We start from the raw sequence: 13,039 nt of genomic DNA, 5'->3' as shown, positions 1-13,039 counted from the left end.
CGTTTATGTTGGATGAGACTCTACTGTAGTAGCAACAATAATAGAGAAAAATAATAAATGTAATAATACCAATAATAATAGAGAAAAATAATAAATATACCATATATTCTTGAGTATAAGCTGACCCAAATATAAGCCATCCAGGACTCTCACCTGAGTATAAGCCGAGGGGTCTTTTTCAGTCTTAAAAAAAGGGCTGAAAAACTAGGCTTATACTCGAGTATATACAGTATACTGCTTTTGCTCAATAAAACTACAAAAGACTGTCAATAGCAAGGTGAACTATTCTGAGGTGCGACACCCCTCAACCACTTTGGCCTCCAACCAAACATAACACTGCTCACTCAGGAGCAAACTATCTGCTGACTCTTGAGATGGTTTTCCATCTTCCTTGCTTGGATGGTGAAAGGCGTTTCTGGCTTTGTCTCCCCTTGTAGTTGTTTGTGCCCTTCAAGCCGGAGGAGTTGGTCCGCCATTTGCAGCACGTCCTGGAGACGAGCGAAGTCAACTGGCATCACGTCCTCTCCTGCGTTTCCACGCTGCTGGTCTGCCAGTCGGGAGCCGCACCACTGATTAAAGGTAGATACCGAGTCCGTGGTTGGATCGGACTTTGGCATTTTGAGCCCACATACTGTTTTGTTTTCACTTTGGGAAAAAGGTGGGAGACGTGTGTGTTATGGGGAAGTCTTTTTCCCAGACTTCCTGAGCCATCTGCTGAAGAAAGGCTTTGAGGACTATGACTTGGAAAGCATGATGACGGCGTTCCTGATCGCGCGCCAGGCTGGCCTGGAGGGTCCTGCCGTTTTCATGCCTTACGCAGAATGGTTTAAGGTAAGAGCCTAAGATAGATCATGAGTTCTGACATTAAATTGCCTCATTTATGGTCCTAACCATACAGGTTTGCATTGGCGGACCCAAAGAGACATCTCAGGAATTTGCTATGTCCTCTGCCACAATTACCCATTGAATTTTGACTTGTGAGTTTTAACCTGCTTTATACTAGTGTGGTCTTGTGAGTATTTTTTTTTTGGCCCAGTTCCTTTTAGGAGCCAATCCTGGATTTTACTAAAGTATGACTATTTTACCGTGTTTCCCCGAAAATAAGACAGTGTCTTATATTATTTTTTACTCCCAAAGATGCGCTAGGTCTTATTTTCAGGGGATGTCTTATTTTTCTATGAAGAAGAATTCATATCCATTGTTGAACAAAAAAAAATGAACATTTATTCTATACTGTACAGAAGTTGTCATCACAAACCAACATAACTAAACCAGACAAACTGTGACCCCTGTCAAGAATTTCTTGTTATTACCATTATTTACATATACAACTGGTATGTAAGCCGCCCCAAGTCCCTCTGGGGAGATGGAGGCGGGGTATAAAAATAAAATAATAATTATTATTATTATTTTATTTTATTGTATGACGCAGCAAACAAGATAGATATGCTGGATTTCGTATCACAAAATCACAAGTCAAACACTTCCCAAGTGTCTAGGACTGTGTGATGTATTTATTATTATTATTATTATTATTATTTTATTATGACACAGCAAACAAGATAGATATGCTGGATTTCGTATTGCAAAATCACAAGTCGAACACTTCCCAAGTGTCTAGGACTGTGTGATACATTATTATTATTATTATTATTATTATGTACATTTACCAACCCTGCATGCTACGGTGTTTTGTTTGACGGGCGCCGGGCATGCTTCCAAACAAAAACTTTGCTAGGTCTTACTTTCAGGGGAGGCCTTATATTTAGCAATTTAGCAAAACCTCTACTAGGTCTTATTTTTTGGGGATGTCTTACTTTCAGGGAAACAGGGTATGTGATCTTATTAGTTTTTATGATCTATTCTATTGTTGATTGATTTGTTTTATTGTTGTGTTTTTACATTGTTTGTTTATCCTGGGCTTGGCCCCATGTAAGCCGCCCCAAGTCCCTTTGGGGAGATGGGGCTGGGTATAAAAATAAAAATAAAATAATAAGAATAATTATTATTGTATGTTATATCATCATCATCATCTATCACCTGTGGCCGAGTATGATTGTCTTCCAAGACTTGGTAGTGGGTCTTCAAATAGCTGTAAAGGCCTATTCTGGATCCGCATAGTCTTTTGCAGTTTTTGTGTGTGTCAGGAGCAACTTGAGAAACTGCAAGTTGCTTCTGATGTGAGAGAATTCGTTGTCTGCAAGGATGTTGCCCAGAGGTGAATGTTTTGATGTTTTACGATCCTTGTGGTTGGCTTATCTCATGTCCCTGCATGGGGAGCTGGAGTTGACAGAGGGAAGTCACCTGCTCTCCCGGCAACCTGTGGGTCAGCAGTCCTGCCGGCACAAGGATTTAGCCCATTGTGTCACCGGGGGCTCTATCTTTTGCATTGAGGACATACATTTCCAGATAGAAGGTGGTCCCGACAAGGGTTTGCTTGGGACGTATCTCTCTTTTCCCCTTCATTCGTGCCTCTGCAAAATCCACAGCACTGTTGGTAACAGCTGACCTCCAGTTCCAATGATCGAGAGTCAGGGCTTCCTAGTTCTCTCGCCATGTTCCTGCCACATTTTTATGGTTAGCTCTAAGCCCATCTGTCCTCTGAAATTCCATTTTCCATTCTTGAACTGAGAGTAGAGTAACTGCTTTGCGAGACGGTGATCGGACCTTTGGACAACTTGGCATCCGGTCCCACGAAGTTGAAGGCAGAGAATCATCGCTTCAGTGCTGGTGGTCTTTGCTTATATGTATTTAGTAAACAGTTAAAAACATGGCTTTTCCAGTGTGCATTGGAATAATTAACCCCACGACAGACCCCTCCTATAGAAATACCGCTTTTCTGCATTTTGTTTTGCCCCGGTATTGGAAACAACTTGACTCCCTACCCCAACTCTTCTAGATAACTCCTCAACACTTTGCCCAGATACCTTATTAAAAGGTTTTGTATTTTTTGCATTTTGTATACTTTTGCATTTTTTGACTTGACCGGCCCCCTTTCTATCTAATAGTGGGGATGTTTGTTTTACCATTTTACCGTTTTATTTTGCTATGATCTATGTCATAGGGGTTGCTATGATCTATGTCAGAGGTTGTGAGGTCTGTTGGAAACTAGGCAAGTGGGGTGTATATATCATCCTGCTGGGAGGCTTCTCATGTCCCCACAAGCTAGAGCTGACAGACAGGAGCTCACACCATCTTGCAGATTTGAACCGCAAACCTTCAGGTCAGCAGTTCAACTGGCACAAGGGTTTAACCCATTGAGCCACCATGACTCCAATATATATAATAATATAATAATAATAATATAATATATAATAATAATTCTTATTGTTTTATTTCTTCTTCTTCTTCTTCTTTCCTCTATTTTTATTTTTATTTCCTCTATTATTATTTTATTGTATGACACAGCAAACAAGATAGATATGCTGGATTTCGTATCACAAAATCACAAGTCGAACACTTCCCAAGCATTTAGGACTGTGTGATGTATTTTTGGATGAAATTATTATTATTATTATTATTATTATTATTATTATTATTATTATTATTATTATTATTATTATTATTTAGCTGAGTTGGATAAAAGAGAAGGGATGGAAGATACTATTTTTTAAAGACAGCAGGGATTCTTACAGCAAATGCAGGGCTGGAATGGAATATAGTTGATGCCAAAACTATGTTTCCTCCTTTGATGAGCATTTTTAGCCATCGCTTTTTAGATCTGTGTGTTAAGCAGCCCGCTCTTTTGCAGCTTCAGTACGTCGTGCCCCTTCTTTGCTCGGAAGCCCGAAATACAAGCTGGGAAGGCAGCATGGATGATGACCTTCCATGGAAAACATTATCCCGCCCCAGCTTCTGCTACTCAAAAGCTGCCTTGTGCTTATGGAAGCATCCCCTTTTCAAAGAACTATTGTGGGAAAAAGCCTTCCAGGTAAATACTGAGCGTGTGACTTGGTCCAGGTAGTAGTGTCCACTTTTCAACCTGTCATCAAAAAGTCTAATTCCATGTTCTCTGGAGTGGTTTTGCTTTCGTTGTTTAGATGCTGGTTGATAGGCTCTGACTGTAGGTCATGATATTTGCTGAATCAGGTGTAGCTGGAGGTTGGTTTGGTCATTTTTCACAGTTTCCAAAGTAAAGCATGGGCTGGTCCATGAGGTCACAAAGAGTCAGAAGTGACTGAATGAATAAACAACAACAATAAAGTCTGGGGACACAGGAAGCAGAAACTAATGATAAGGGTGACATTTCCCAGGAGTTCGAACATCAACAAGTTCCATGTGTTTCTGGCAGTGACTCAGAGGAGTCTTCCTTAGATAGAGATACAAGGTTAAGGTTAAAGGTTCATCGTCCCAGACGTTCCCTTAGAATCGCTAACAAACACGTGGGAACTCAAGGGCAGAGAAATGCTTTTTTGGCTTGTAAACATGGGTAAATACGGGAGAGACAGGGGAAGATTTCAGATAAAGCAATGTTGATTTTTGAAAGCACATCTCCTGCCTTGTCTAAGGATTCTCGTTTATGTTCATGCCTGGAATCTGTGTTTTGGATTTTACGCTGAAGTTCATGTTGCCTTGTTTTCAGGACTAATTTCCTTTATCAGAGACTTGGGACTATATTCTGCAAATTGCTTTTACCTCTGGATTATAGCCTTTTTGACTGACTGCCTTTGCATTTGGATGTTTGCTTTCTTTACTGCTTTTTATTCGGACTTTGCTATCTTTTATCAATAAACTGTTTAAACCTAGCCTGCTGTGGTGGAGTGTGTGTTAAGAGCAAGGTGATCCAGCGCTGAGGTGCAACATCTCTTACTCCAGAGCCTGGGAGCCTCCACCAAGAAGGCCCTGTCTCTGAATCTCCCTGCCTTCCTTCTTTCCTCCCAGCTGACTCTCCAAGAATGGCTTCTGATGGAACTGGCAGTCTGTCCCGACGAAGACGTTCTTTCTGCCGTTGAGAGGTGAGGGCTTGGCTTGGACTCCGTCTGAAGCCGAGAGTGTGTGACTTTAAGGGCCCGTAATCAAAGTGGGGTTTTCTCTGTCTCTGTTTGCAGGCAGGACTTCCATTACTGGGCTCTGTACCAGCACTTTCTTCCTCTGTCTGTCGCTGCTGGCGGCTGCGAGGGAGACCTAAGAGAGGCCTGCGCCGTTCTCCTTGACGCCGTCTTGGATTTCGGACAGAGGGGCTCAGTGATACACACATCAAGGTCTGAGTTGCTTTTGCAAATATCTTTGGGAGCAAAGCAAAGCAAAGTATCTACCCCAAGAAGCCTTTTTACTAAAAGACTGATGTTTTTGGTTATATGTATTCATGTAGTTGAATGCAATCGACATTAGAGCAGCTGCATCCTATTTTCTGAGATGTTCCCAATGCATCCCTGTGTGATGCCACCATATATCTAACACTTCTGCCTTTGTTTCAAATTCTAGGTCTGAGTTGGGAAAGTGTAACCATCCAAATAATCCCAAACGTTCCACATTCCAGAGGAGAGGGAACCCCGATATCTACGCCAGATTGCAGGTGACTCAGATCTGCACACAGTCGTCTCTTGGGGCTTGTATGGTGACAATAATAATAATAATAATAATAATAATAATGTAATAATATTACATGTGACGACTCTGGTCAGTAAAGAATACACACAAAGGGTCAGAAAAATTCTCAAAAGCAAGCTCAATGGAGGCAACACCATCAAAGCCATAAACACCTGGGCCATACCTGTCATAAGATATACTGCTGGCATCATAAATTGGACACAGGCGGAACTGGACAATTTGGACAGAAAAACAAGAAAACTCATGACCATCCATCATTCCCTGCACCCTCGCAGTGATGTTGACCGGCTATATCTGCCTAGAAGATCAGGGGGCAGAGGACTCTTACAAGTCAAACAAGCAGTCAAAGAAGAAGAACATGCCCTGGCAGAATATGTAAAGCAAAGTGAAGAACCTGCTTTGATTGAAGTCAAAAATCAGAAACTCCTCAAAACACAACAGACAAAAAACCAGTACAAGAAAACCGCACTACAAACTAGTGCTGACAGATGGCACAAGAAAACATTGCATGGAAAGTTCCTTGACAAAACTGAAGGAAAAGCTGATAAAGAGAAGACCTGGCTCTGGCTCACGAATGGGACCCTGAAGAAGGAGACAGAAGGCCTGATCCTTGCAGCCCAGGAGCAAGACATCAGGACAAAGGCCATTCAGGCCAAGATCGAAAAATCAGCTGATGACCCAAAATGCAGACTGTGCAAGGAAACCGACGAAACCATTGATCATATCCTCAGCTGCTGTAAAAAAATCGCACAGACAGACTACAAACAGAGGCACAACTATGTGGCCCAAGTGATTCACTGGAACTTATGCCTCAAGTACCACCTCCCAGCAGAAAAGAACTGGTGGGATCACAAACCTGCAAAAGTCTTGGAAAATGAGCACGCAAAGATACTGTGGGACTTACGAATCCAGACTGACAAAGTTCTGGAACACAACACACCAGACATCACAGTTGTGGAAAAGAAAACGGTTTGGATCATGGATGTCGCCATCCCAGGTGACAGGCGCATTGACGAAAAACAACAGGAAAAACTCAGCCGCTATCAGGACCTCAAGATTGAACTTCAAAGACTCTGGCAGAAACCAGTGCAGGTGGTCCCGGTGGTGATGGGCACACTGGGTGCCGTGCCAAAAGATCTCAGCCGGCATTTGGAAACAATAGACATTGACAAAATCACGATCTGCCAACTGCAAAAGGCCACCCTGCTGGGATCTGCACGCATCATCCGAAAATACATCACACAGTCCTAGACACTTGGGAAGTGTTCGACTTGTGATTTTGTGATATGAAATCCAGCATATATATCTTGTTTGCTGTGACATAATAAAATAACAATAATAATTCTTTATTTCTAGACTGCCCTCTCTCCCCAGAGGGACTTGAGCCTTCACTCACCAAACTACAGATCCCAAGATTACATAACATTGAACTATGACAATTTAATTACAGATATCTCAAATTAATTACAGGTATCTCAAATAGGAGCTCTATCCTCTATTGCCTTGTTTTCAGGAGATGCTGCTGGAGCTGGAGCTGGAGCGCAGGAGAGCCTGGCCTGTGTCCGGTGGCGGCAAAGAGGAGCTCCTCTTGTTCCGGGTTTTCCAGAAGAGGCTCAAAGGGTTGAAGAGCGGGGAAGAAATGCACCGGCAGCAAGAACTGTTCCTTCAAACCAGGTGAAGTCACGCAGTCTGCGAGGGACACCGAGGCCCCATCTCCACTGTTTATTTTACCTGTTTGAGGATGTTGTTTACATATGTACTGCTTGTTCTTTGGGCTTGTCCCCATGTTAGCCGCCCCAAGTCCCTGCAGGGAGATGGAGGCGGGATAGAAAAATAAAGTATTTTTAGTATCAGAAGTGACTTGAGAAACTGCAAGTCGCTTCTGGTGTGAGAGAATTGGCTGTCTGCAAGGACGTTGCCCAGAGGATGCCTGGATGTTTGATGTTTTTACCATCATTGTGGGGGTTACTCTGGATTACAACAACAACAACAACAACACATTATTATTATTATTATTATTATTATTATTATTATTATTATTATTATTATTATTATTATTTTATGACACAGCAAACAAGATAGATATGCTGGATTTCGTACTGTGTCATTATTATTATTATTATTATTATTATTATTATTATTATTATTATTATTATTACTATTTTACCTGTCTCTCCTTTCGGCTCCAGGCAGGACACAGCATTGTCAAATACATCTATAAAATTATATATTAAAACATAGTAATATATATTATTATTATTTCGTGTCAGGAGCGACTTGAGAAACAGCAAGTCGCTTCTGGTGAGAGAGAATTGGCCGTCTGCAAGGACGTTGCCCAGAGGACGCCTAGATGTTTGATGTTTTTACCATCGTTGTGGGGGCTTCTCTGGATTACAACAATCCTGGATTACATCATCATCATAATCATCATCATCGTTGTTGTTGTTATTATTATTTATTTACCTGTCCTTTCGGCTCCAGGCAAGACACAGCATAATCAAATAGATATATAAAATTGCATATTAAAACATAGTAATTATACAGTAGAGTCTCACTTATCCAACACTCGCTTATCCAACATTCTGGATTATCCAACGCATTTTTGTAGTCAATGTTTTCAATATATCGTGATATTTTGGTGCTAAATTCGTAAATACAGTAATTACTATGTAGCATTACTGCGTATTGAACTACTTTTTCTGTCAAATGTGTTGTATAACATGATGTTCTGGTGCTTAATTTGTAAAATCATAACCTAATTTGATGTTTAATAGGCTTTTTCTTAATCTCTCCTTATTATCCAACATATTCACTTATCCAACGTTCTGTCGGCCCGTTTACGTTGGATAAGTGAGACTCTACTGTATTATTATTTCGTGTCAGGAGCGACTTGAGAAACAGCAAGTCGCTTCTGGTGAGAGAGAATTGGCTGTCTGCAAGGACGTTGCCCAGGGGACATTGCCCAGATGTTTTGGTGTTTTTACCATCCTGTGGGAGGCTTCTCTCATGTCCCCACACGGGGAGCTGGAGCTGACAGAGGGAGCTCATCTGCATCCTCTCTGGACTCGAATGAGCAACCTTCAGGTTAGCAGTCCTGCCGGCACAAGGGTTTAACCCATTGCGCCACTGGGTGCTCCAGTAAAATATATAAAAACATACATATTAAAATACCTGATACAAAAGTTATGAAAACTCTTAGAATCTACTTCCAGCCGTAGTTTTTCTCATGCGCTGCCATGTGGAAGCCTTCCTTGGAGATGGTGCCCCAGTGACATCTGGAGCATCCCTATCAGGACATGCTTTCCGTGTTGCTTAAATGGCACATCCCAAAGTGGTTCAAGGTCGGGGTTAATGCCTTCCCTGCCTCTGCCTTAATGGTTCCTTTTCCCTCCTTCTCATAATGAGGTCAGATTTTTAAAAGGATGAGCATCATTTTGCGACTGAATGCATATTTCCCCATTGGATTGTTTAACCTTTAAATATATAATGTTTATTTATTTTCGTTCATTCAAATATACATGCATTGCAAGTGTTTGCTGCATACAGTGCAATACTTTCATCTATTGGCCTTTCATAATCATTTCTCAGACAATATATTTTCAATAATTGTTTGTTTGTTTTGTGTTTTAGGGCTGCTTGATTCTGTGGCCAAAGAGAAGCAGGAAGGCTCTTCTTCCCTGAAGGCTGCAAAAAGCTGGTGAGCATCTCTACCTCACAACCTCTGAGGATGCCTGCCATAGATGTGGGTGAAACGTCAGGAGAGAATGCTTCTGGAACATGGCCATACAGCCCGGAAAACACACAACAAACCTGTGATCCTGGACATGAAAACCTTCAACAACACATATCTCCTTTTTCCGGAGAGATGTGTTGATGAAATGGGTTGCTGTGAGTTCTCCAGAAGCATTCTCTCCTGATGTTTTGCCCACATCTATGAATGGTGCAGCAGGCCAGCTTGATTAGCACTGAATAACCTTGCAGCTTCAAAGCCTGGTTGCATCCTGCCTGGGGGAATCCTTTGCTGGGAGATGTTAGCTGGCCCTAATTATTATTATTATTATTATTATTATTATTATTATTATTATTGACACAACGACGTTGTATGACATAGCAAACAAGATAGATATGCTGGATTTCGTATCACAAATTCACAAGTCAAACACTTTCCAAGCGTTTAGGACTTATTATTATTATTATTATTATTATTATTATTATTATTATTACAACATTTCTACCCCGCCCTTCTCACCCCTTAAGCAGGACTCAGGGCGGTTTACAAATATAAAACATATGTATAAAAAATTCCAGTTGCAATTCATTACAATTTAAATTAATTACATTAAAACATTCATAAAAATATACATTCAAGACACATTGAGTGTCTGCGTCTGTCATTATGTCTTAAAACATTATAATTATAATTGATGTTGCTTCTATCGCTCAAAAGCCTGATCCCACAACCAAGTTTTCACTTTTTAAAAAAAAAGATAGGAGGGAGGGTGCCTGTTGGATTTCATTTGGGAGGTTTCCTATGATTGTTTCCTATCTGGAATAACACCAACAAACCTCTGAGGATGCCTGCCATAGATGTGGGCGAAACGTCAGGAGAGAATGCTTCTGCAATATGGTCATACAGTCTGGAAAACTCACAGCAACCCAGTGATTTTGGCCATGAAAGGCTTTGACAACACAATGGGATGAAATGATGAGCTGTATCAAAGCATTGTGCCAAACGATACCATAATGGTTCCAAATAAAGTTTTCTGTTGTGTTTGACATTTGCAATAAAGGGAAACCAATCACTATTAACATCCTGGAGTCCATTGTCTCCTCCGAAACGCTAATTTCTCCATAAATGTGATTTCTGCCCACCAGTTGCTTGTATCGATACTTTATGCCAAGCCTTCCATTGTTGACCCTTCAGCAATTTCAGAGATTGGGCATAAAGTAAACAGGAATCAGTTTATCCCAATATCCCTTAACAAAAGAAATACTCAAGGATTAAACGTTAAAGCCATTATTTATTTTAATCAACGAACAATGGGATGGTTTTGAAAGGCCGGTTTTGAAAAGATGTCTCTTTAATGTGGGAAGAGTGTTATCCGTTGAAACCAAATTTGGTTTGCATTAAACCAAACCGTGTTTGGGGAGAGCCTTTCTTCTTGAGCACTAAGAGATTTTCTTTCTCTAATTTATATATATATATATATATATATATATATATATATATATATATATACATACACACATACACACACACACACACACACACATACACACACACACACACACACACAAAATAAAATGTACAAAAATAAAATGCAATTTATTATACATATATATATATATATATTGTATATATATTGCATATATATATATATATACACACACACACACACACACACACATATATATACATACATACATACATACAGTAGAGTCTCACTTATCCAAACCTCGCTTATCCAAGCCTCTGGATTATCCAAGCCATTTTTGTAGTCAATGTTTGCAATATATTATGATATTTTGGTGCTAAATTCGTAAATACGGTAATTACAACATAACATTACTGCGTATTGAAATACTTTTTCTGTCAAATTCGTTGTATAACGTGATGTTTGGGTGCTTAATTAGTAAAATCATAACCTAATTTGATGTTTAATAGGCTTTCCCCCCACTGAATGGCATTGGTGGTTGTTTGATATTATTACTGTTGTATAAACCTTTGTTTTAACTTCTGTTTTATCATCTTCTTGTGTTTTAAACTGTGTATATTGTTAATGTATTTGCGCTGTTACTTTTGTAACATTGTGACCCGCCCCGAGTCCCCACGGGCAGATGGTGGCGGGGTATAAATAAAGTTTTATTATTATTATTATTATTATTATTATTATTATTATTATTATTATTTCCTTAATCCCTCCTTATTATCCAAGATATTCACTTATCCAAGCTTCTGCCAGCCCATTTAGCTTGGATAAGTGAGACTCTACTGTGTGTGTGTGTATATAGATAGATAGATAGATAGATAGATAGATAGATAGATAGATAGATAGTGGAGAAAGAAGACAAAAGCAGCCAGTTTCACTGCATTGGGAAACAAAATATGCCTTGATGTTTGAATGTCACTTTCCATAAACACCATAGAAAGCTTACTCTAAAAGTGCAAGAAAGGTGTCATCTTTGGAGATATTTTTAAATTCATTCTGTTAAGCCAAAGAAGCATATCTGAAACATTTCTTAGATTTGCAGAATGAAAAGTCATACCTTGACTAACAGCCATCAACAAATGTATCAGATAAGCTGATAAATGATACAGGACTGTTAAATCAGGAAATCATGTGAGATAATGGATTTAGAAAAAGAAACTGGAAGTAGATTAAAAGACTGCACAGAAACTGAAATATGCACACATCACTCTTTTGAAAGTGTCTGGCTCCATGCTGAAAAAGTATCTGCACTGTAGAATTAATACAGCGTAACACCACTTTAAATAATAAATTTTAAACTGTGTACTGATTGTTGTACATCAGTGGCAACAAAGGTCCACATAGTTAAAGCAATGGCATCATTCTACTTCTGTGCCAGCATCTCAGCTCTAAGTTGATGTTAAATTATAGGATTCTCATCCTCTCTTGCTCTCCCTACTCCACATACAATTCCTAAACTGGGGGACAGATTACCTGAGGGGAGTAGATAGGTTGGCAACGGGAAGTGTCGTGCAATATGGGTGCACATAGTATCTTGCTTCATGTTCCTGTGAATTCCTGCAGCCTTGATTTGAGTTCCAGCCTCGTTCTTGTTCCTGTGTGTCCAGTTGAATGTTCCAGTAATTTTGTTGTTTGGATTTCTGTTCCAGCCAAGACCCTTGCTTTGTGTTCCAGCATTGACTTTATACCTTGGACTAAACTTGGTTTTTTTCCCTGTATTTTTCAGTTTTGTTTCCTGTGTTTCCAGCTTGACTCATGCCTTGGATTAATCCTTGAAATCTTGTTCGGTTTATTCATGATACCTTCCTTGGGACTTAGTTTGATATCTAGTTTGTACTATGTTCTTTGAGTGACTTTTATAGATTCTTGCTTCTAGATCTTTCAGTAGTTTTTTCTTGTGGATTCAAACCCATTTATTGACTTTGAACTTTGATTTGCTATAGCTTGCATATAATCTTCAATAAAAAGCTTGCTTGCTTATATTCTGGGGCTCCAGTGTGGTTTTGAGGTGCCTACGCAGCCTAGGGGTGAAACAAGTATTAGCTTTAAAATATTACAGTTGAATTAAATTGTTTCAGGGTTTTTTGTGTTCTGATTTGTATCCAGAGAATACTATATTAATATTACAAAGCACATTTTAGTGAAAACAAAGTCAAGGCACTCCCATGTAAGAAAATCCAATCAATTAAAAGAAGAGGAACTCTGTACTATCATTTCAATGATTTTGCTATTCCAGTACAGGCAGATAGCCAGAATTTGGACTGAGACAGCCATCTAGC

The 13,039-nt window shown here is 39.8% G+C and overlaps 2 protein-coding genes across 2 annotated transcripts in view; both read left to right on the top strand.

The window, feature by feature from the left end:
• LOC134294732 (Fanconi anemia group A protein-like) overlaps positions 1–7,228 on the top strand; it is a gene marked incomplete at its 5' end in the record, with an annotated part of 71,753 nt that extends 64,525 nt beyond the window's left edge. The window contains 4 exons of the mRNA XM_062966369.1: positions 4,882–4,955; positions 5,049–5,201; positions 5,425–5,515; positions 7,064–7,228. Coding sequence (XP_062822439.1) covers positions 4,882–4,955; positions 5,049–5,201; positions 5,425–5,515; positions 7,064–7,228 — 483 coding nt within the window. The remainder of the gene's footprint in view (positions 1–4,881; positions 4,956–5,048; positions 5,202–5,424; positions 5,516–7,063) is intronic.
• Positions 703–13,039, top strand: part of LOC134294727 (NF-kappa-B inhibitor zeta-like) — an 813,925-nt gene continuing 801,588 nt past the window's right edge. The window contains exon 1 of the mRNA XM_062966362.1: positions 703–831. The gene's annotated coding sequence lies outside the window, so the exon portion shown is untranslated. The remainder of the gene's footprint in view (positions 832–13,039) is intronic.

Source organism: Anolis carolinensis, unplaced genomic scaffold (genome assembly GCF_035594765.1).
Source record: "Anolis carolinensis isolate JA03-04 unplaced genomic scaffold, rAnoCar3.1.pri scaffold_19, whole genome shotgun sequence".
NCBI classification, from domain to species: domain Eukaryota; kingdom Metazoa; phylum Chordata; class Lepidosauria; order Squamata; family Dactyloidae; genus Anolis; species Anolis carolinensis.
This window is presented reverse-complemented; position numbering and strand designations above follow the sequence as displayed.